At 48.0% G+C, this 21980-nt stretch overlaps 5 protein-coding genes across 6 annotated transcripts; 2 read left to right on the forward strand and 3 right to left on the reverse strand.

Annotated features, from left to right (window-relative positions):
• Positions 1-6: 6 nt before the first annotated feature.
• LOC121590979 (crossover junction endonuclease EME1) lies at positions 7-1332 on the forward strand. The gene is made up of 2 exons (XM_041911212.1): positions 7-219; positions 297-1332. Exon 2 carries the CDS (start codon positions 358-360, stop codon positions 1297-1299), a length of 942 nt encoding a protein of 313 aa, XP_041767146.1. The 5' UTR covers positions 7-219; positions 297-357; the 3' UTR covers positions 1300-1332.
• On the reverse strand, positions 1296-4783 carry LOC121590976 (exosome component 10). Of its 2 annotated transcripts, none has more exons than XM_041911206.1 (5): positions 4524-4783; positions 4254-4435; positions 2552-4163; positions 2385-2480; positions 1296-2314 (listed from the first exon to the last, which is right to left on the reverse strand). In XM_041911206.1, the coding sequence occupies exons 1-5, from the start codon at positions 4671-4673 to the stop codon at positions 1379-1381; spliced, it is 2976 nt and encodes a 991-aa protein (XP_041767140.1). In that variant the 5' UTR covers positions 4674-4783; the 3' UTR covers positions 1296-1378. The 2 variants fall into 2 exon arrangements, with proteins under 2 accessions (XP_041767140.1, XP_041767139.1); XM_041911205.1 differs by having other exon boundaries at positions 1296-2317.
• Positions 4784-5082: 299 nt separating this feature from the next.
• Positions 5083-5954, forward strand: LOC121590235 (protein BUD31 homolog). The gene is made up of 2 exons (XM_041909718.1): positions 5083-5289; positions 5392-5954. The coding sequence occupies exons 1-2, from the start codon at positions 5088-5090 to the stop codon at positions 5730-5732; spliced, it is 543 nt and encodes a 180-aa protein (XP_041765652.1). The 5' UTR covers positions 5083-5087; the 3' UTR covers positions 5733-5954.
• Positions 5955-6018: 64 nt separating this feature from the next.
• On the reverse strand, positions 6019-7890 carry LOC121590234. Its single transcript, XM_041909717.1, has 3 exons — positions 7577-7890; positions 7360-7458; positions 6019-7284 (listed from the first exon to the last, which is right to left on the reverse strand). Exons 1-3 carry the CDS (start codon positions 7661-7663, stop codon positions 6019-6021), a joined length of 1452 nt encoding a protein of 483 aa, XP_041765651.1. The 5' UTR covers positions 7664-7890.
• An 11272-nt stretch (positions 7891-19162) lies between these two features.
• Positions 19163-21559, reverse strand: LOC121589825. Its single transcript, XM_041909004.1, has 2 exons — positions 21072-21559; positions 19163-20999 (listed from the first exon to the last, which is right to left on the reverse strand). The coding sequence occupies exons 1-2, from the start codon at positions 21416-21418 to the stop codon at positions 19442-19444; spliced, it is 1905 nt and encodes a 634-aa protein (XP_041764938.1). The 5' UTR covers positions 21419-21559; the 3' UTR covers positions 19163-19441.
• Positions 21560-21980: the final 421 nt, after the last annotated feature.

A 21980-nucleotide genomic window follows, 5' to 3' on the forward strand; every position in this document is an offset into this window, starting at 1 on the left:
GCACACTGATGAGCAGCGGTGTGTGTGCGGTTTTGTTTTGATTACCTTCCTTCTGCGTACGGCGTGTGTTGTGGCGTCCGCGGTCGCTGCAAAGGTGGCACAATTTTAGTATTATTATAGAATTATTATTATTTCTTCAACAATTTTGTGTATTTTTGAGACATTTGGCTGGTACAGCAGCGATATTGAACTCAGCCATTGCCAAAGGTACAGGAGAAGGTAATGTCGTGTCAAACAGTACCGGGTTTGTTTGGAGTAATATTAATCTCTTACATTATCTCTTTCTGTAATTGTAGCTAAACGCATCGCCTTAAAGAGGACATGTGAAAATAGTTCCAATTTTGGCACCCAAAAACAATGTCATTTCCCCTCGCCAACCCGGACCGGCTGAAGCTGCAGCACCACGCCGAGGAGCAGCGCAACCTCAAGCCGGGCCATTGCAACAAGTTCCTGCACGCCGTCATCGATCCGGCCTTTCTGCGCGAACCCCACGGCGCCCAGCTACTGCCCAAGCTGGCCGAGCTGGGCTGCAAGTACGAACTGAGCGCCCAACCAGCCCCAACCACCATCACGTTCTACCGCACCGTGCCGGCAAAGCTTACGCCGGCCGGTACGATGACGGACACGACCGTACACGAACCATTCGCCGTCCATCTGCTCGACGGTGGCACACTCGCCGCGTACGTACGCAACCGCCAGCTGCTGGCCGCTGTGCGAAGCGTCAAGGAAGCACTGCCCGGTCGCCGTCTAAGTCTGCTCGTGTTCGGACTGGTCGCCTACTGCCGCGTCCATCGGGGTTGTGTGGGGCGCCGGGAAACGGAGCAAGCGCTCACGGAGGTCCAGCTGTACGAGGACACATCGCACCAGCTGCTGGAAACGGACGAGCAGGTGGGCAACTTTGTCGCCCAGCTGGCGCGTGCCATTGCCGAGCGGCCGTACAAGCAGCAGCAGCTGGACAAGTACAGCTGCGACCAGGTGTACCTGGGCAACGAGAAGAAGGGCTGCGTGCGGGTGGAAGGTACGGCCGGCTTGCAGCAGCTCTACCAGGCCCAGCTCATCAAGATACCGTCCGTGACGCTCGAGATAGCGGAAGCGATAATGGGCGCCTACCCGACGGTTCGCTCGCTGCTGGAGGGGTTCCGGGCGGCGGGCCCGGCAGACGGACCGCACCTGCTTGCCAACGTTTCGATCCGACGTGCGGGCGGCCCGATTACGTCCGCGAACCGTCGCATCGGGCCGGAGTTGAGCCGCAAAATCTACTCACTGTACGGTTCCACCAATCCCAAACAAGAGTTATAAATTGGAAAGGAGTTTTATTTTATTTTATACTTTTACAAACGTCTCGTTCATTGCGTATTCCCTACCGCGTACCGGATTGTTACTTGCGCTTTCCACCACCACCGTGCCCACCGCTCGTGCTGAGGTTGAACATTTTCTGCGTCTTTTTAATGTTCTTCGCTATCCGGCTGTTCGGGTGCAGCTTCTTGTTGGTGTTGTTGCCGCTGCTGCCCTCGTTAGGGTCGTCCGCTAGCGTAAACGCGAAACCGGGACGCTTCCCTTTGCGCGGTCCGGCGAGCGGTTTCGAGCCGCCCTGGAAGCGGCTAAAATCGACGTTATTGTAATCGAACGGTACGACCGGTTTGTTGGACGATTGGCGCCCACCGCCCTGCCCGACGGACGATTTCGCTTTGTTCCGTTGCCGCTGCTTGTCTTTTTTCGATTTCGCCGGCTTTTCGCCCCAGTTCGCACTGTCATTGTGCGGGCCGGCCGGTTTCGACTGATCCTTGAACGGTTCCATGTGCAGCTTGTCTGCCGGCTTCCTCTCACCAGCAGCCGGCTGCAGATCTTGCTCGATCGCGTCCGAGCTGCTGCTAACGTTAATTTCCATTGGGAAGGATTTTCTTTTGCCCGGCGTTTGATTGGCGGGCTTCTCCATGATGACCGTTCCGTTGAAGCATAGCTTCTCACCTGCGGCGATCGATTTGCGTTCCTTTGCTTCCTCGAGCCGTTTGAGCTGATTTTGTGTCAGCAGCTGGGGCGGTGCCTTTTGGGACGCCTCTTCCTTCACCACTACAACGGTGGCCGGTGCTGGGGGAATCGGTTGCTGGAGGGTCAGAACGTCGGCAGAAGGTGTTTCGGTGCTTTGCTTACTGGTGGCGCCCGTGTTCTGCTGCTTCTGTAGCGCTTCGTCGTTGCGTTCTTTTAGCTGACGCAAACGGCACGTCTCGAGATACCGCTCGAACGGTGTGTTGAACTTGTTCTGTTCGTATTTACTAGCTTTATTCTCGCTTCCTGCTTCCTCTGATTGATCCTGCTGCTTGGAAAAAATGAAAACAATCGATTAATAATGCGTCTTTTCCTTTGTTACAAGGGAAATCCCATACCAGATGGTTGGTGTGCAATGCAAGCAGTTTCGTAAGTTTAGCCTCACTTACGTCGCTTTCACTCAGTCCAACGTGTCCGCGGGTGTCGATCGTTCTCTGTCGAAATAGCAAAAAAGGGCATAAATACTACATTTCTAATTCGAGACACAACAACAGCAAATACTTACGATCTTCGGCACGGCTAATACACCCATATCGGGGACATCTTTCAGCAGATTCGCGTTAATCGCTGGTACCGGCGTTGCCGCCTCCATCCTGTTGGTCAAATCGCCCAGCAACGTTGGCCGGTTGGTAGCACCCGCATCGTCCGTACCGTGTCCCGCATCGTCATGCGGACACACCAAGGGATTGTCGAAATCGAACGCCGAATGCATTTTGTAGCGCGTGTCGGCGTGCTGTTCCTTCGTTTGTGCCTGATTGCCACCCGCTACCGCAGGCAGCTCGCGCGCCTTCAGCACGATCTTGTGCAGCGCATGCAGATGCTGCCGCACCAGAGACGGCACCGGTGTGCAGCACGCTATAATGCCCTGCATTTCGCGCGGCAACTTCGAAGCAATGTCCAGTGCCATATGCTGCGGCAGCACGTAGCCCGGTGATTCGTCCTCCAGCCGGGCGATCTGATCGCGCCAGTACAGCACCTCCCGGAACGCGTACATCTGCCGGTGGTCGAAGACGTACCGCGACCGGCGATAGATGTTCATCACCGTGTCCTCGTTCATGACCGGCTTCTGGTAGCGCTGCTTGCACATGAACGTTGACTTGTCGTACACGGTCTGCAGCAAGCTTTCGCCCTTCTCGAGCAGCTCGTTCCTCATGCGATCGTAAATATACAGCAGATAGTGTGTGTCCTTCCGCGCGTACTCGATGAAGTTTTCCGGTATTGGGCGGATGCGCCAGTCCGCCAGCTGGAACGCTTTGTCCGTGTCGATGTTGCAGTAGTGCTTCAGCAGAAACTGCAGCCCAATGCGCGAGAACTGCAGTACGCGGGCCGCCTCGCCGGTGTCGAACATGTTCACCAGGTACAGGCCCAGATCGCGCTGCAACCATTCGATATCGCTGACCGAGCCGTGCAGCACCTTCAGCTTCTTCGGATCGGTAAACACCTCGTTCAGCACGTGCAGCTCGTCGCGCAGCGCTAGCGTATCCACGATGTAGTCCTTGGTGCGCGTGGACAGCTGCATCAGGCAGGTGAAGCCTTGGTAGCTGCGGTACGAGTGGTGCTCGAGATCGATTGCAATCTCCTTCGCCGCTTGCAGCTCGCGCACCAGCTCCGCCAGCTGCGACTCTTGGTCGACGTACATTAGGGGCGTGCGCTCCAGCGGCACCGGTTCCTGCGGTGTCGTCCGTTCGAACACGTGCTTTGCCGGCTGGAACCGGTCCAGCTCGAACTCGTACGGATGCAGATAGCTTACAATGTTGCCCGCCTCGTCGTACTCTGGCAACACGGCTAACGGTTTCAGCGAGTGCGGTTTGTCCCGTATCTTCGGCACGAACGGGTTGAGCCGTGAATTGTCGACCGGCACCTTGAACTTTACCTGCGGCCGGGCGATGTTGGTGCCGGTGATGAGCGTGGCTTTGACCGGTTCACCTTTCTGCCGCTCGTTCCAGGCACCGCTCAGTCGATAGCGGGGCGTCACCGGTACCTGCACCTCCGACTGGACCAGCACGGTTGGGACGACCTTCCGTATGCCGGCCATCTCATCCAGGTTGGAGTGTATCCGCTCCAGTATGTTGTCGTTGAAATCGTGAATCATCTCTAACCGCTCGTCCGGATCGCGGCTGTGAGAAAAGGATATACAAACACAGCAAAGGGTGGTGAACATCCGAATTTATACAACTTCTAGCGGTCGGGTTGGCCAGTCTACTCACTGCAGAATGTTGCCCTGTACTCCCTGCAGCTGCAAAATGTTCGCGATTATATGCAGCACCTGGTTGGCCCGCGTGTCCATGATTTTGATGAACTCTGGATGTGCCGCATATAGGTCGCGAGACCGTCCCGACGGCATCGCGTTTGCCGCCTTCATCCCGGCGATGATAGCGTTCTGTCCTTGCTGCCAAACACAAAATTAAGCAACCGTATCAGTAAACCTTGTTTGTGTGCCGTTTCTTTTGTGGCTGCACATGGTGTTTCGTACGTACCTCACACATCTCCCGTATGCCTTCATTATCGGAGGCTTGATCGTTCTTTATCGATGGTGACCCCATTTCGATGCCGTTGCTCTCCGCCGCCTGTGCATTGCTCTTGCCAGCTTTCTTTTGTTTTTTATTATCGGTCATTTTTGCAGCCATGACATTGAATTTATCGCACCGTCAAGCACTGGTTCAAGGTGGAACACTGCGAAAGACCGAAACCGATTGGAAAGATATTTTCTTCCACAACAAAATAAACGTGTTTGTGTGTTTGACGCAAGGGTGACAGTTAGCAGAGTGTGCTATAAAAATGGCTATGGGAATTATAGCGGGTGAGCTGATTTTTGCGATGATATTTGTAAATTAAAATAAGAATGTGAATTATTTACTTCAACAAATAGAAGAAAAATAAGTTATTTAGCACAGTCAACATTTCATTCGTTTACGGAGAATAGAGTGTGGAAATAAAATGCTTTGAATTGAACAAAATGCTGTCATGTCTGGTTTGAAGAAGCCCAACTGTCAAACGGTCAGACATGGTGCAGCCTTATGCTGTCATTGAGCAGCTCACCGATGTTTACCGCTTTGTTGTTGTTGAAGTGCAAACCCGACACAGTGCCGCCGCAGTTTCTCCATTCTTTCCCTAAAATCTATCCATTTTCGTCAACTGCAGAGAGCAAGATGCCGAAGGTCCGCAGAAGCAGAAAACAGCCACCGGAGGGATGGGAGCTGATCGAACCAACGCTGGAAGAGCTGGAACAAAAGATGCGAGAAGGTACCTGAATGGATTGCTGCCCAAGGACGCGTCGGTTCCTTTGGTCCCAGTTTTTTTTTTTACATGTCCTAACTAACTTGCTTTCTTCCTTCCAATCTGCAGCCGAAACGGAGCCACACGAAGGGAAACGAATAACGGAATCGTTGTGGCCAATCTTCAAAATCCATCACCAGAAATCGCGCTACATATACGACCTGTTCTACCGCCGGAAAGCAATCAGCCGAGAGCTGTACGACTACTGTCTGAAGGAGAAAATTGCCGACTCGAACCTGATAGCGAAGTGGAAAAAGTCGGGCTATGAAAACCTCTGCTGCCTGCGCTGCATACAAACGAGGGACACCAACTTCGGCACGAACTGCATTTGCCGTGTACCGAAATCGAAGCTAGAGGAAGGACGCGTCGTCGAGTGCGTGCATTGCGGGTGTCGCGGCTGCTCCGGATGAAGCGGTGGCGTAAATGTGCCGCTAGTAGTAAACCATTCACTAGCGATGGCTGAAACGTTGCGTATTTGCATTAAAGTGATATGAGAATAAGTTTGCGAAGTGGTTTCTGTTTCTTTTCCTCTTTTCGGCCGTCTGTGGCCTATTAAACTTTCTTTTTTCTTCAATCTTGGACGAAAGTTAATGAGCACGAATACAACATAACTATTTATGTATTCTGATATATATTTCATTAGTTCATACTGATATTCGTTAATATTACAATGCAACTCCAGGGAAGTAGGTGAAACTAGGCGATTTGATGCTTCAAATTATTGCCATATTTAAGCAATTTTAGATTAGGAAAGCGGTCCAGCAGTAGCGCTATGATCCTGTCATCTGGCTTATTGACTGAGCTGGGGCAACACAGCTCTTTGATAACATCTATAGGATGCTGCACATACCTCGGTAAGTCTTCAAAGCTACATTTGTTTATCACAAGCGCTTCCAGCTTTGGGAGTAATATTAGAGATTGAAAATAATTCACCCGAGACGATGGAAGCTCCACTTGTCGAATTCTCGGCATCTGGCTAGCGATGGCTAAGATGAGCTCCATGGGAATCGTTTCTCCAAACAAAAATCCAATCCTCGTTGCCGAGCTAAATGCGCGCAGCGTTTCGTACTGCATTTGAAAATCACCAACAGCAACCAAATCTAGATGCGGTAAAGTTACGGGTAAAAACGAAATGCTTGTAAGGCAATAGATTCCTTGGAGTTTAAGTTCACGAAGCTTAGTAAGGTTTGAAAGGCTAGACATTGTGGAATTGTTGACAATGCACAGCTCATCCAGATGCAATTTTGTTAGATTAGTACAGCTTCCGCAAATTGCTTTGAAAATGTAGCCGTTCACGGTAATGTCTGTTAGTATCAGCTCGTCCAGTTCCGTGAGATGGGCAAAAAAAGATAATGCATGCTCCACGTGCTCCGTTTTGAAAAAATTGCTTGATCCGCTTGCAGACAGCTTCATAGATTTAAGATGCGGAAACCTGTAAGAATATAGCACCACATTCGCTTCAGCATACGTGAGGAACAGCTGCAATACAAGCGTTTTAAGATAGGGTGCTTTGATAACAGCTGGAACTACGTCATCTAAGCTGAGCAACTGCAACGAATCGCTGCAAATTTGGATAGTCTTCATGACCGAGTTTCTTGCGTCTGTGTTAACTAGGTACAGTTCTCGAAGCACCTTCATGCGCCCAATGGCGTCCGTAATCATTTTCACGTGGTTCCATGGCTCCTTGACTCTTGCTTTGAATGTTAGGTACTGCTTCAGCTTCGGATAGCACAAGATGCTGTACATTGCATTGAAATCGCTAGTATTGCTCTTAAGGTCTACATGGCGATACAAACGATCGGACTGTTCGAGCACCCTGATGTTACTAACACTCGATTGCAACTGCAACACGAATCTCTTTATATAATAATCGGAAAAAATTATCTCCTTCCATTGGCGGCACACAAGTGAACAGTTTGTTACGCTGTCGATGTCGAGATGGTCAAATATAGTGCACATCAGCTAAAAAAAGTGAAGAAAAAACGATAAGTCAGCAGCACTGAAGCACTGAAATTGCGGCTCCAATGGATTGCTTACCTCGAATGGAAGCTGTCGTATTGGAGACACGGCTTCCTGATCGGCCATCATTTGCGTTACGACAATCGCAATGCTTGCGAGAATCACGATCACAAAAACCTACGAAACGAAAAGCGTAAAGCCCGGCTGTAATACTGTTGCTCCACGGAAACAGCTACTTTTTAGATGTCAAATCTGCAACAAAGTTGCCCGTAACCGTATTGCACAAAGGCCTAACCGGATTAGGAAGATGATACTGGAAACTGCCGGCGTCCGTTAACAATCCAAGTTTCTCAAATGTATAGTGGTGGGTCATTCGATTCATTTCAAAACCTGACCCGGAGCCGGGTGCGAGCCAGTCGGCCGATGGTGCAACGAGTTGGGGTTGACCCGAATACTTAGTAGGTGCGAGAAAACATAAGCGACTCCAACCGGTTGGTGCAGCGAGTTCGGGTCGGGTATTTAACCTACCTTGGCCCAACGGGTCGGAGTCGCTTGAGCTTTCTTGCACCTACCGGAGTCGTTGTACCTGCTGAACGTACTTCTACCTTGTTCGTGCCGACCCGAACGACTCCGGGTCGCTAACGGATGGCTCCGACCCGAAAGGTACGGATCAGCTCGCCCATCCCTAGTGTCCAAGAAAGCCATTTACAACCCCTGGTCGATGGGCCGTGCTGTCTTTTCAGCGTTACGATTCAAAAAGACAGTTAGATGCCTCTTTATTACTGTAAAACTGGACTTCGAGTCAGTAGGAAAATGATGCCATTAAACTGTTGTTTGGGGTCGATATTCTCTATTGCTGATAAGACTAATCGAATCGAACTTCTAGATAGAGATCGGTATAATGTACGTGATATTAGAGGTCACGTGTCACTACGAAGTGCTACGTAATAAACTGATAGTTTTCAGAACGAATTTAATGTAGATTTACTTACTTACTTTACTTATCCGGCGCTACAACCGCTTTGCGGTCTTGGCCTGCCTCAGGAGTGTCCGAAACCGCTCACGGTCTCGCGCCTTCGTCTGCCAGTCCGTTATCCCGGCCTTAATGGCGGACGCCTCCACGCCATCTTGCCACCTCAATTTGGGCCTACCACGCCTCCTCTGTCCTTGTGGACGGCCTAAAAAGACTTTACGGGCTGGGTCGTCCGTTTCCATGCGTATAACATGGCCAGCCCACCGGAGCCTGGCGAGCTTTATACGCTGTACGACAGTGAGGTCGCCGTACATCTCGTATAGCTCGTCATTATAGCGGCTCCTCCATTGTCCTTCCACACATACGGGGCCAAGTATCCTTCTGAGCATCTTCCTCTCGAACGCGGCTAAGAGGGTTTCGTCAGATTTGGACAGTGTCCATGTCTCAGAGGCGTATGTGAGTACTGGTACTATATAGGTACTATATAGTCCCAGCTTCGTCCGTCGCGACAGGTTCTTTGAGGTAAACTGCTTTTTCAGGCTGTAGAATGACCGGTTGGCAGCCAGCATCCTTGCGCGCAACTCAGCTTCCATGCTGTTGTTGTTGCTGACCTTTGACCCAAGATAGGTGAATTGTGGGACGACTTCAAAAGTGCGTTCACCTATCTGTACGTCACGCCTACGTAGATTCGGATTATTTATTGGTAGGTCCGCTGATGTTGCCACCATCAGTTTGGTCTTTGCCTCGTTTATCTGCAATCCGAGGCTCTCTGCCGCCTGCTCAATCCCTTGGTAGGCTTCTGCTACATAGGAGAGCCGCAGACCAATGATGTCTATATCATCAGCGTATGCCAGGATCTGGGTTGACTTATAGAAGATGGTTCCCGTAGTCTCCACCCTCGAGTCGCGGATGGCCCTCTCTAGCGCCAAGTTGAATAGGAGACAGGCAAGCCCGTCCCCCTGGCGCAGACCTTTGGTGGTAGCAAAAGGTCCTGAGAGTTTTCCATCCACCCTCACCTGGCATGTGACGTTGGTCATAGTCATTCTAACTAGCCTTATCAGTTTGGCCGGGATTCCAAATGAGCTCATAGCGTCGTACAGTTTTACCCTGGCTATGCTATCGTATGCGGCTTTGAAGTCTATGAAGAGATGGTATGTGTCGTTTTTGTATTCAGCCATCTTCTCCAAGATCTGCCGCATGGTGAAGATCTGATCAGTGGTTGATTTTCCGTTTCGGAATCCTCTTTGATAGTTTCCTACTATCTCTTCGACGTGCGGGACAAGGCGATCCTGAAGGATCAGGGAGAATATTTTATAGGCGGTATTCAACACCGTAATACCCCTGTAGTTGTTGCAGTCCAACCTGTCTCCATTCTTGTATACGGGGTAGATGATGCCGAGATTCCAATCACAAGGCATCGATTCGCTATCCCACACCTCAGTAACAATTTGATGAATCTCGTTTTCTAGTCGTGCACCTCCATTCTTGACCAGTTCAGCTGCAATTCCGTCGGTTCCGGGTGCCTTGTTATTTTCAGCCGACGGATAGCCTTTCGTGTTTCTTCTATGCTAGGTGGCAGTAGCATGACACTATCTGCTAGTGGCGCTTCTAGCTGTTCGTTTATCTGGTCGTTGAGTAATTCATCAAAGTACTGAGCCCACCGCGAGAGGACCTCTGGCTGGTTACTAACCAGATCTCCATCCTTGTTGCGACAGCAGGTTACCTTAGGTACCACGTTGTTTCGGTGACCTGCTATCGCTTGGTAAAACTTTCGTGTCGGTCCGTACGCCTCTCTGGTTTGCTCGAGTTCCCGCATGTTTTGCTCTTCCAAAGCATGCTTCTTAGAGCGGTGAACTCGTTTCTCTTCGCGTCTGAGCCGTGAATATTCCTCTGCGCATGCCCGCGTTCTATGCCGTTGCTGCATTGCTCGGTATGCAGTATTCTTACGTTCGGTCACTTGTCTGCATTCATCGTCGAACCAGCCAGATTTGGTGTTGCCACGACGTGGTGGGAGTATATTTCTTGCACAGTTTATTATTTTTGTTTTTAGAGCGTTCCACCTCTCGCTCGTAGTTTCATATCTGTTTTCTGTAGATTTGTTTTATCTAAAAACAAGCGTATTGGATCAGCAAACGACTTTTTAATTTAATAAATATTAAAACAGTAAAGGAATAAAAAAAAACATTACCTCCTATGGGCTTATAGGTTGTCGCTCTAGATAATTCTTGTCCCCACTGCCACAAGCCGATTGAACCGCTTAGCTGCACCATTTCCCGGCATGAGAGCAGCGTCTCCCGCCCATGGCTACTACGTTACTTATTTTCACACGCATGTATGATGACGCCTGTTTCTTATCGCTCGGGTAGGTGCAGGGAAGGGTCGTGCAGCCAATCTTTTGCAATTGCTGACATCATAACGAGCCGTGAGGATGGCCAATAATAGGAGTATAGTATAGTTGGAGGAGGAGGAGGAGATTTGTTTGGTTTGGTGCAAGCCGTAACGTAAGTAACATTAGCTGGCACGCACGGAGAAGAAGAAGAGGATGAGGAGGAAGCTGTGGTCAATATTTGGACAAACTTCATTAAGATGACCGTGATGGGAAGCTTGGGAAGTAGTGGTCACCGTAAGGAAAAGAAATCCTACCCCATTATGGGCGGATTTTCTGGCCACTGGAGCATTGAGAGAGCGGGGCTAATGAACGACATGTTTGTTGAAAAGGAAATAGTTGTGTGTGTGTGTGTGCATCCTAGGAGTGAGATAAATTAACGACGCGAAAAGATTGCAACGCGCGCTGCTCCACACGTTCGACACGACCGTCAGGAAGCACAGCGTGAGGGCAAAAATTACTTCCGTTGCGTGTTTGCCAAGGTGCCATGTTCAGCCACGTGGTGTGTGTGTGTGTGTGTGTGTAATGGGAGCGATTTTTCCGGCACGAAGCGGGAAAAAGGACAAAGGGAAGCTTATCACAAACGAAAACACGATACCACGTGGCGGGGGCGTGGCGAGAAAGAAAGCCGGGAGGGCAAAGGGCCCTCTACCACAGCAACCCTACGGCTACAGTATCCTCCCAATGGTGTGTCGTCTGCATTTTTCCGAAAACGTTCGAAACTCCCCCCCCCCCTCCCCCCCTTGCACCTTTCCCCAAACGCTGATCCGGGGCTGATGATGGTGGCGTTACGTCGTACACCCCCCCCCCCCCCCGCGAAAAGCCAAACATTTTATCGCGATCCATAAAGCTAACCAGTTCCTCAAACAATATGAAACGGCAGTAACATTTAGGTCACAGCAACCGGTGCAGCGCAGGAGGGCCTGTGAACGGGGGCCAGTGCGCTTTCTCTGTCTCTGGTGTCGTTACCATCGCTACCGTTCCGTGGTGCACGCGGGTGCCGATCATGCTCTTGCGTATATGCGTTTTTGTTGCCGTGTTGTTATTGCGCTGTCCGTACGGATTGGATAGAATGCGGTTCATTCTGGCAGTTCACGGTTAGCGAGTGCAATCGTTCCCTGTTTGCCTACATTCTTTCGTCGTTTGCTCACTTTCCGATGGTAATGTTAGCCGTTGGCTCCTATCATCGCTACTATCGTATTGGGTGCCACTAGGTGGGTGGGTGGTGGACGATACGGATGTATGTGCATGCAGAAACCCGGATGGACAGGATATTCTACAAGCTGTTAGTGGATATTTCCTCCAGGTAATATGATACGTTCAATTGATGTATTTTTTTTTTAAATCAAAATCTGACTACGGTACAAAAACAGGAAATGTACTGTTAAGCTTTCGGGGCTCGATTGTCGGACAATGAAGGGTAAAGTGATTGAACGCAATGTTCGCTGCTAAAAGAGAGAATTGGAGCAAGCGCGGGATGTAGTTAGTGAAAAACATTCAAAAATGGTACATGCAAGCCATGCAAGTGATTGTAGGTTGATTGTGGCGTTTCGGATGTTTGCCTCGTATTCGAATGTTTTTGTTTGTAAATTGAGCTCATGTGCAAATTAGAGGTATGCCAAATGATCCAGAACCGTACCGTTCAATCACTTCACGTGAAAAAATGAATGAAATGGTTCGCAAGATAAGAACGCTATGGCTCTTTAGACGCATCAAAATAAAAAAATCTTTGAAATGAGTGCAAACATGTATGATTATGCTGAAATAACGAACAAAAAAACGTGCCAACATTCGCGAATTTAGAGAGAAAAAAAACAAGAAATAGTCGATTTTAAACTGTTTGTGTGAATAGCTTTCCACGGACAAATGATATATTGGTTGGGTTTGCTTTTCATGCGATCAGACCAACGGATTAATCTGTAGTTCTACCAACTTTCAAATAGTGTACCGGTTAACAGACTTTACAGGTATAACTGTGTGATTTTTATTCTTCTTCTTATTCTTCTTATTCGTCTTCTTCTTCTTCTTCTCCTTCTTTTCTTCTTCTTCTTCTTCTTCTTCTTCTTCTTCTTCTTCTTTTTCTTCTTCTTCTTCTTCTTCTTCTTCTTCTTCGTCTTCTTCTTCTCCTTCTTCTTTTCTTCTTTTTCTTCTTCTTCTTTTTCTTCTTCTTCTTCTTTCTTTTTCCTTTTTCTTCTTCTTCCCCTTGTTCTTATTCCTCTTCTTCATCTTTTTCTTCTTCCTCTTCTTCATCTTTTTCTTCTTCTTCTTTTACTTTCTCTTGTTCTTCTCATATTAATTTATCATTTCGTAAATTATTAAATAATAAACGTACATCTCAAGTTTGCGTTTGCGTTTCCATTTCATTATGTAATGCAGTTATTTGTCATAACTTTTCCAGACTGATTTTCTTTTTTTTTTCGAATATCTTTCCGAATCTTTGTTCCATTTTTTGTTACTATAAACTATTATAAAACAATTAATCTGTAATTGAATTGTGAGTAAAATGCATCGGAAACTTGAATTTCTAAATATTATCATTACAAACAAGTAAGTAACTAAGTAAGTAAGTACTCTTCGAACACCATCCCGTCCCTTCATATTCTTATGATTTTTTAGCGAAGCAGTTGCATTTTACGTAATAAAGTTGAAGGCAAACGAAAAAAAAAAAGAATAAAAAATCAACCATCGAAAGTCATAATCCATTAGTTATTGAAAAAGTTAGACCAATGTGTGTTTTGCTGAACTCTTCTACCGGCATCGCACAATCGGTCCCCTTTGCGTCCCTGCTTGCCCGGGACCGTTTGCAGCTTTGGATTTCGATGGCCAGCGTTCGAACACGCGGCACGATTTACGTTCCCTGCTATCGCCGGTATCTGCTATAGTAGCCTGGCTGCACACACCCCGTGCGTGTTTTCTTTCGGTTCGTTCTTTGCCTTCCGCCCAAACAGAGAGTGAGTGCCCCGGTGCGGGAGAACAGGCACAGCATTCAGCATGGACCGTTTCTTATCTGCCCCTGCTGGTCGGCCCACCGATCGCTTGTGGCGTTCTGGCCTAGCAACGAAAGAAAGTGCCCTCTGTCCTTGCAAATCCGGCCCAGTAAGGAGGGGATGGCGTTTTCTTTTTCGGTTTGTTTATTTTCTTTCTTTTTGTTCTTCCGTGCGGATTACCTCTACAGCACCCACGCGCGGGCAAGTGACAATCCGTACGATGGAAAGTTGATATCAGCAGGCGGAAGGGACGGTGAACAGTGTCCACTGAATGTGGCGAACTTGGCGTGGGTTGGCAACGAACGATGCGCCAATACAAAGGGAGGTGGGGGAGCGAGGTATGGGACCGTTTACCCGATTCGCAATGGCCATGGTGACGCTTCCGCAAACGTATATTAGCTATTGTCAATGGGCAGAAACGGATTATCGAATGTTTAACTGGAATGTTGCTGCTTCTATCTTCGGGTGCTTCGGGTTATCCTTCCCCTTTGCAAGTGTGCGCATTGGATTTTGCGCCAATAGCAGCGGGATACATCTCTGGCACACGCTCGGGCCGTTGGATGCGGGAAGCGGAAAAGTCAGCAATCGAATTATTGCGGAAGAAATGTTGCTGATGTTTGCTGATGTTGCGCGGTGTGACTGTGGAAAGCACCGAGCGCCCGGTTGGTGGGCTGGGCGAGTGTGATTATGGAATTGATTATTTTGTTTGGAATTCCTATTGATTTCGTAAGTCCCATTATTGATGGACATTTGCTGGTGGGGCTCTCACGGCTGGCGGTGAACTATTGTGGCAGCGTTAGAAGCGTCTTGTAGGTTAAGCTTTATTGTGATAAGCAATGCTTGGATTTGATGTAGAATAATTCGTGTTTTTTTCATATTCTTAGTTCGATTGGCTCGGCTAGAAAGCTGTGCTAAATTGAACTTATTAATGGGTGAATCGAAAGTATGCAGTAAATGCAGGGAAATAAATACATTAGGAGACGCGTGAAGCGAGTAAAATGTGTATCAATTCAATGCGATGAAATGCGAGTGAGTGAATCTGTTTGGGGAATTAGATACATAGCAATTCGCTTTTCGAGTTGAGACGCTTGACGCGCGTGTGTGATGCTTACGATGGACTACCTACTTGGTGACTATTTTGTGGTGTGACTAAAAAATGTGTGAAAAATCAGTTCACCTCAAAGAACCTGTCGCGACGGACGAAGCTGGGACTATATAGTATCCATATAGTACCGGTACTCACATACGCCTCTGAGACATGGACACTGTCCAAATCTGACGAAACCCTCTTAGCCGCGTTGGAGAGGAAGATGCTCAGAAGGATACTTGGCCCCGTATGTGTGGAAGGACAATGGAGCAGCCACTGTAATGAAGAGCTATACGTGATGTACGGCGACCTAACTGTCGTGCAGCGTATCAAGCTCGCCAGGCTGCGGTGGGCTGGCCATGTTGGACGTATGGAAACGGACGACCCAGCCCGAAAAGGCTTTTTAGGCCGTCCACAAGGACAGAGGAGGCGTGGCGTGGCTCAAATTGAGGTGGCAAGATGGCGTGGAGGCGTCCGCCATTAAGGCCGGGATAACGGACTGGCAGACGAAGGCGCGAGACCGTGAGCGGTTTCGGACACTCCTGAGGCAGGCCAAGACCGCAAAGCGGTTGTAGCGCCGGATAAGTAAGTAAGTAAACGTCCAATAGTTCTTGGCAATAATGATGGAAAACTTTGTAAGCTTAGTAAGAATAAACAATAAGGGTAAGGTTAGAAGAATAAGATGGAGATAAACAAGAGTAAAAAGAAGAAAAATTGTGATTAAAAAGAAATTACGCAGTAAAACAAAAGTAAAACAAACAGTGACTAATGTTGTTAATGATTGAGTAGCTTTGATAGACTTTTTTAGAACTGGCTTTTGTAGGATTTATTGCACAGTTTAAAACTTAGTCTATTCTTTCTGCTTTATATTTTGCTACGGACAATTTTCGATGGCGCCCCGATCCTCGATCAGCTGATCTGCTTGACCCTATTTGACCCTACTTAACGGCTTGAGCCGATCTTAGCTAGTTTGCCCTAAGCTCGGCCAGCTAGTTGTCTCATATTTGCGGATATCGTTTTGTCCTTATCTAACAGGTGCCGCCATCTAGTGTTTTTAGTTCCAACTATTCAAGCTATCGTATACAGGTGGTCCCCGAGATACACGGTACCTCTTATGCGCGGATTCGGAGATACGCGGTTTTCCAAATTTGACAGTTCCTTGAGCAAATTGTACTGATTTGACACATCCATTGTGAAATACTAAATAATTTCCGTATTGATCAAATGTGAAATACCATTTCAAAAGGTTTAAAACCTTTTCAATTCAGTAGAAACATATCAAACAATTAATTTGGTGACTAAAACCACCCCCTACTTGCAAAATTGCACGAAAATTTGGGATATTTTGGCTGGAAATCACGAGATTCGACTTACGCGGAAATTCGAGATACGCGGTATTTTGCGGCCGTTTTCGGTTCCCATTAACCGTGTATCTCGGGGGCCGCCTGTACAGCTTGATGTTTTGTAAACAATCGCCTGTCAAAATGCACGAGGTCGTTATCGGGCCAACAGTCACAGATAACCGATATGATTCACATTGTAACGAAACATAATACAGGTGTCCCGCGAGATACGACTGTATTTGGGACCGAAAAAAAGACCCAACGCAAGGCGTAAGTCGAAAAAGTCGTATGTCGAATATCTGTCAATGTAATGTTTATAACCGAAGTTGAAGAGTCGAAACCCAAGTAGCACAATCCCGTTAAGAAACCGTTAAAAGTATGCCTAAAAGTATTACTTTTAGCTTTCCATACAGCAGTAATTTTAGGGCTTACAACACTGCGTAACGCTTTCCTGGCTTCGTCAATGCTTCGTTAAAAATTAAAATTTTGCCGGTATTTTTAACGAAAAATATCAAACTCAACGAACAAATCGACAGAGATGGCTGTATTGCTCTTTCTCATTCTATATGCATTTTCTAGATCTTCGTTAAGTTACAACAGAAGGTGTTAATATTTCTTGGAATAAATGCATAAATTCACCACAAATACTTTTATTCGACATTTCATCGTTTTGTCACTGCATATTGTCACTTTATCACATAAGTTTCTTTCATTCCATGGGTTTCTTCCATTATATTAGCATGGAGGTCAGCTGCAGCCGTGGACGAAAAACTGATGTCCAAACGCTATCCACATCCAATATGCTGCGGAATATAAAACTTATGTAGCTCGTGTGAAGATAATGGTAATATCGATACACTGACCTGTTATAAAATCATGATGACACACAAATTAAACATTAGTTGATAGAAATTGTCGCAGACGCTTGGTTTTGTTGCCATCTACACAAAAGCTACACACACGAAGCTTGACGAACTTTTTGACATAAGAAATGGAGGCGCCATGTACGTGACCATGTACAGTATGTCTCAAAAATTATCGTCATCAAGAGCATGTTATTTTTCCCAAGAAAATATAAATTTTTATGAAATTTTTTCTCATTTGCAAATATTGCATACACTTTATCAAACTCTTCACATATATTATTTGAACATATGAAATTTTATTTTTTATTTTTAAATTATTTTTTTATTATCACCGCAGATTCAAATAGAGGAATAAAAGAAAACACATAGTTTTCAAACAGTTAATAAATAAAATGGTTTGGTGTAAAAAAAACGCATTATTACATACATAAGAATGAAAAATGATTTTCCGAATATTGAATAAATTGGAAATGGTGTAGATAAAATTTGAAAAACACTGTGTGTTATATTAACCCGAATCGATAAAAACGAGTGTAACGGAATACGTCGTTATGATGTAACGCTGTCCAATGTCATATTCTCTTAAGAAACTCTATTTGATTTTTAAAAGCTTTAAAAAACTGTTAATAATCAAATAGAGTTTCTTAAGGCTACTTGGGAATCTATTATATCGTGTTTTTTATTTGAAATAATGTTCGATAATGTATTAATTTTACACAAAAAGTCGCTTACACGATATAGATATTCAATATCGGGTAGTTGTGGAATCTTTGGAAATGTGTGTGTAACGGTTATCAGCTCAGAAATTCAAAAATATACATCAATTTCTTCTCGATGACAACTTTTCAATGTCAAAATCAAAATCGTCGTATCTGCGAATCGTCGTAACTCGAGAGGGTCGTAACTCGGGGGACGCCTGTAATCGTAATGAAAGAAGCCGAATATAACTGAATGCAGTTTAAGCTTAAACTGTTTCCCCATTTTATAATATTCAGTAATAGGCAACGCAATTTAGCAGCAATGTGTGATTAACAGATTTTCCTGCCAATTCGCCGTGCACCATTAGCGAACAATGATACGCTTCGGGATATTCAAGGGGCTTCAAACAGCCTTGTTCTTGCCTTCGTTGCATTTTCCGATTACCCATTCCGCCTCACCATCCACGCCAGTGGATGTGTAATAAAAAGCGCTCCATTCATAAAGTTGCCTGCCGCGTGCTTCAATGCTTCACACTACCATCAGCCAACCGGTGGCAGTGGTACGCCATTCATTCCCGGAACATGTTCGCGTTTTATTTTCCTTGTTCTTGTCGTTGCTGCTGCTGGTGCTGGTGGTGCTAAAACTCTTTCCGGAAAATCACTTCCCCTTGAAAGGCCCAACGCAATGGAGAATGTGTCAATGCCACCATTAGCACCCACATTCGGGGCGGATGGCGATGCTTTTGTGAATCGCGTGCTGGAACGGCACGGCACACGGGCTAAAGCCCCGGCCCGTTTGCAAGATATGATTGGTTGAAGTTGATTCAAGCGTTCATAAAATATTTATCTCTAATCAATTTAATAGATTAAAACATTACGACCGTCCCACAATCCTCTTGCTCCATCAGCAGTTGTCTCTCCCCCCTCCCCCCACTGTCCCGATAGACGGGCACGATCAGCCGTAACAGTAAATCACATTAATAGTCTCTGTCGTTTTTTTTTCTTCCGTCAATCGGTTCGGATCGGTTTTTGGGTTGGGCCGCACGCGCTCTGTTCCGTTTTGCAGTGGCGCATTATCTGGAAAGTTGTTAATTTTTAGTGGGGCATTGCAAGGTTATACCCTCCATAGGGTGGGAGGCCGGGGGCAGGCAAAACACCCCGGAAACAAAACGCATGAAATTCCAGTCACGATGGCACGGAGGATTATGGCTGTTTTGAGATTATGCGCTCGAGCTCGAGGAGGGGTGGTTTTTTGGAGGGCCCCAGTAGGAAAAGAAGGGAACGAGACAGCTAGCGGCGAGCGAAATGGTTGTCACCCGAATGCCAATTTTTGCTCTTCTCAATGGCAAAGCTTCACAAAAGGGTCGGAGGCTGTGAAGTTTTGGGCACAGAAACGGTTATGTCTTACTTTTGCTGCAAGGTGTAATTGATTTTTAGTTAATCTTTCGATTGGCAGCTTGGCATGGACTGGCAGGATGGTTCGGAGGCGGGGAAGATCGGTCGTTTCGTTGTAGTAAAATTTAATTACACCGGTAATGCTTCATTTAGGATACCGCTGAAAGCTATTATCACTGTCACTTATCGGTGGCGATAACTTTCTACTACCGTTGCTGCACAATTGTTTATTGCTGGGCGTCTTACGTTAGTAAACAAAATGGGTTACAAAAATTAAAGCACTAGGAAATAGTTGTAATAGATCGCAAAGTTAATACATCGGTTTAAATAAATATCTCTATTGACCTAAAATCACACACACACACACACAAACTGGCTTACCCTAGAGAGCAACCTTTGGGACGCACACTCAACAGACCCCACCACTAGTCCTCATTGACGAACAAAACCTTATCCTTGGGGCGCAGAAACGCGTAATAGAACAGGAAGCACAGCACGCTCAACGATCCGCTCGCCACGATCGTGTGGTGCAGGAAGTAAAACCACCAGGACTCGAACGCACCCAAGTTGTACCACAGCACCAGCGAGGCCACATTTTCGGCCAGCACCAGCGCAATGTACCCGACGTACCACCAGCGCACGTGCACGAACCGTATCTTAAACTCGAGCAGCGAAAACACGTACATGTAGGCGAGAAACAGGTAGAAGAAGTAGCGCTCGAGCTTTTCGTGCAGCCGCACCTCGTACACGATGCAGGCGATCATCAGCAGATAGTGGTTGGCCACCAGCATCCAGAAGTACAGTGGGAAAAACACGTAGAACGTGGACAGCGCCAGCATGCGCATCAGCAGAAACATTACCCAGCCGAGAAACAGTACCGCCTTGCCTACCACGTCGTCCTGCTCGAGCCCCACGATCGTTTGGCGCCGGGAGGGTAGCGATACTGCATCTCCATCCGTCTGATCGTCCGTCCCTTGGGCCTTCCGGCTTCCCTCCCTGGGATTCGCATGGTCAAACATGCCCTCGGGCAGGCGGGGCACCTTCTCCTTTATGAACGCTTCCGCATTGAAGAGCAGCATGTGGCGGAAGACGGACACGCGGTGAAACATACCGGCCGCCGCTTCCGGTGTTGGTGGGGCCGGCCGCTTCGGTACCGCATCGAACCCGTCCGGCTTGAGGTACTCGTCGTCACTGTCGTCGGTAGCGTACCCGGGGACGTCGTCCGCGCTGCGCAGATAATGGTCCATCGCTTGCAGCTCCTCGACCGTGTCCCGCAGCTTGAAGCTAACGCTACGCCCCGTTGGTCGAGCCTTTGAGCCACCGCGATCCACCGTGTCCGGCGGCCCGCTAAACTCCTGCAGCTTATCATCGTCCGTGAAGTTGACGTACGGATCCTGGTGCGCTTTCGACTGCTGCCGATCGAAGTTGAACGCACCGACGTTGAGCGTTTTCCGGGGACTTTGCCCGGCGGTCGGCACCGCCACGCGCTCATTTGCCGTCGATTCACGCTCCCCTTCGCTGCCGTAGCGCGAGTAGAAGTTGCGCATAATGTTCGGCACGATGGGATCCGCTTCCGGCGCTATAGACGGTGTGGCAAGCGCCGACACGGCCGTGCTCGTCGATCGTAGCAGCTGCTTGCGGCGTTGCGTTGCCTGCTCGGGCGTGCTCCACGGATAGCAGCGGCCAACGATCTTCTGGCTTTCGAAGCGCTGATAGCCGGTAATGATGGTGGCCATCGTGAGGAAGGAGCAGACGACGCTGATCACCTGCACCGTGACCGTGTCGTAGTTGCGGAACGTGCCGTCCCGCAGCAGGATGTACAGCTGCAGCATCATCTGGGGGGCGGCCTGCAGGAACGCCTGCAGAAAGTGGTACAGCTCGCAGGGAGACGTTTCCGTTATCTTGGCGACGGCTTGCGCACGGCCGTAGGAGCCCTTGTCGTGGAACAGGGCTTCGACGCTCCAGAAAATGCGTCGGCTGAAACTGAAGGGAGAGAGTGCGAATGGGTGTGTTTGACGATGTGAATCATCGCGCTGAGGGGGGGGGGGGGCTTACCGGTAGAGAGCGGCGAGCGGAAAGAACACAAGTATCGCGATCTGGTTGAACAGGAAGCGACCCGTACGTTCGTCACACCCAATGCGTTCCGGCCACCGTTCCGGGGTGGATACGATGGAGCAGAAGCACACCACGGCCGGGAGCCAGATAAGGGTGAGCGTGAACCATGCCCACGTCGGAGCGCCGTTGCGGAAGTGCTCCACCGTGATCAGTATGTCCGCCGTCGTCAGCACAATGTACAGCATCAGCTCGAAGATCACCGGCACCAGGAAGGTGGCCACTATTTGGGTGCGCGTCTTGACCGGGTAGCCGAGCACGGATCGTGGCACACCATCGAGGGCGTCCATCGCGCAAACTCTCTTTTGCGGTAACTGGCTCCCCAAACGATTGACGTTAGGTCTAGCGCGCCAACGAGTGTGTGTGTGTATGTGTGCTATCGCTTTCGGTTGCGTGTAGCGTTATCGAAAAGCCTTTCGCACCCTTCTGACTCAACGGGTGACCGTGTTTGTCGCCCAGACGGTGCGATAAGCGGTTTGTTGCAGGTACTTGCTGCTGGCGTGCCTCAACGCCGTTTCAGATAACTTTGTTTTTGTACGGCGATAGTGTGAACATGGTCACGATAGTCTTTCGCGATACAGTCCATAGTAAGGTGTTCTAGGGAGCTGAATACACAAGCGGTTTTATGTTGGGCATGTGCATGTGCGATGCTTGGAAACACAGAGAGAAAGAAAGGCATTATAACCATCAGACAAGTGCTCGTGAATGTCTTTTATTACATCTCAAAGCTATCGAAATTTGGCCATTTGCCGGGATGAATTCACAAAATATCAATTTTAAGAGTTTCAAATATATCAAATATAAGAGTTAAGAAACTAAAACTCATAAAAGTCTGAAATCATAAAACAAACA

Source organism: Anopheles merus, chromosome 2R, assembly GCF_017562075.2.
Source record: "Anopheles merus strain MAF chromosome 2R, AmerM5.1, whole genome shotgun sequence".
NCBI lineage: Eukaryota > Metazoa > Arthropoda > Insecta > Diptera > Culicidae > Anopheles > Anopheles merus.

What these genes read in the sequence shown, in the direction of transcription:
- LOC121590979 (XM_041911212.1), top strand. Translation starts at nt 358, where the DNA reads ATGTCATTTCCCCTCGCCAACCCGGACCGGCTGAAGCTGCAGCACCAC.
- LOC121590976 (XM_041911205.1), bottom strand. Translation starts at nt 4,673, where the DNA reads ATGGCTGCAAAAATGACCGATAATAAAAAACAAAAGAAAGCTGGCAAG. An exon ending in GCATACGGGAGATGTGTGAG is followed by an intron (nt 4,436 to 4,523) that starts GTACGTACGAAA and finishes TGTGTTTGGCAG; the next exon opens with CAAGGACAGAACGCTATCAT. An exon ending in CATTGCACACCAACCATCTG is followed by an intron (nt 2,318 to 2,384) that starts GTATGGGATTTC and finishes ATTTTTTCCAAG; the next exon opens with CAGCAGGATCAATCAGAGGA.
- LOC121590235 (XM_041909718.1), top strand. Translation starts at nt 5,088, where the DNA reads ATGTTTACCGCTTTGTTGTTGTTGAAGTGCAAACCCGACACAGTGCCG. An exon ending in GGAACAAAAGATGCGAGAAG is followed by an intron (nt 5,290 to 5,391) that starts GTACCTGAATGG and finishes TCCAATCTGCAG; the next exon opens with CCGAAACGGAGCCACACGAA.
- LOC121590234 (XM_041909717.1), bottom strand. Translation starts at nt 7,663, where the DNA reads ATGAATCGAATGACCCACCACTATACATTTGAGAAACTTGGATTGTTA. An exon ending in AGTATCATCTTCCTAATCCG is followed by an intron (nt 7,459 to 7,576) that starts GTTAGGCCTTTG and finishes TTCGTTTCGTAG; the next exon opens with GTTTTTGTGATCGTGATTCT. An exon ending in TACGACAGCTTCCATTCGAG is followed by an intron (nt 7,285 to 7,359) that starts GTAAGCAATCCA and finishes CACTTTTTTTAG; the next exon opens with CTGATGTGCACTATATTTGA.
- LOC121589825 (XM_041909004.1), bottom strand. Translation starts at nt 21,418, where the DNA reads ATGGACGCCCTCGATGGTGTGCCACGATCCGTGCTCGGCTACCCGGTC. An exon ending in CCGCTCGCCGCTCTCTACCG is followed by an intron (nt 21,000 to 21,071) that starts GTAAGCCCCCCC and finishes CTCTCCCTTCAG; the next exon opens with TTTCAGCCGACGCATTTTCT.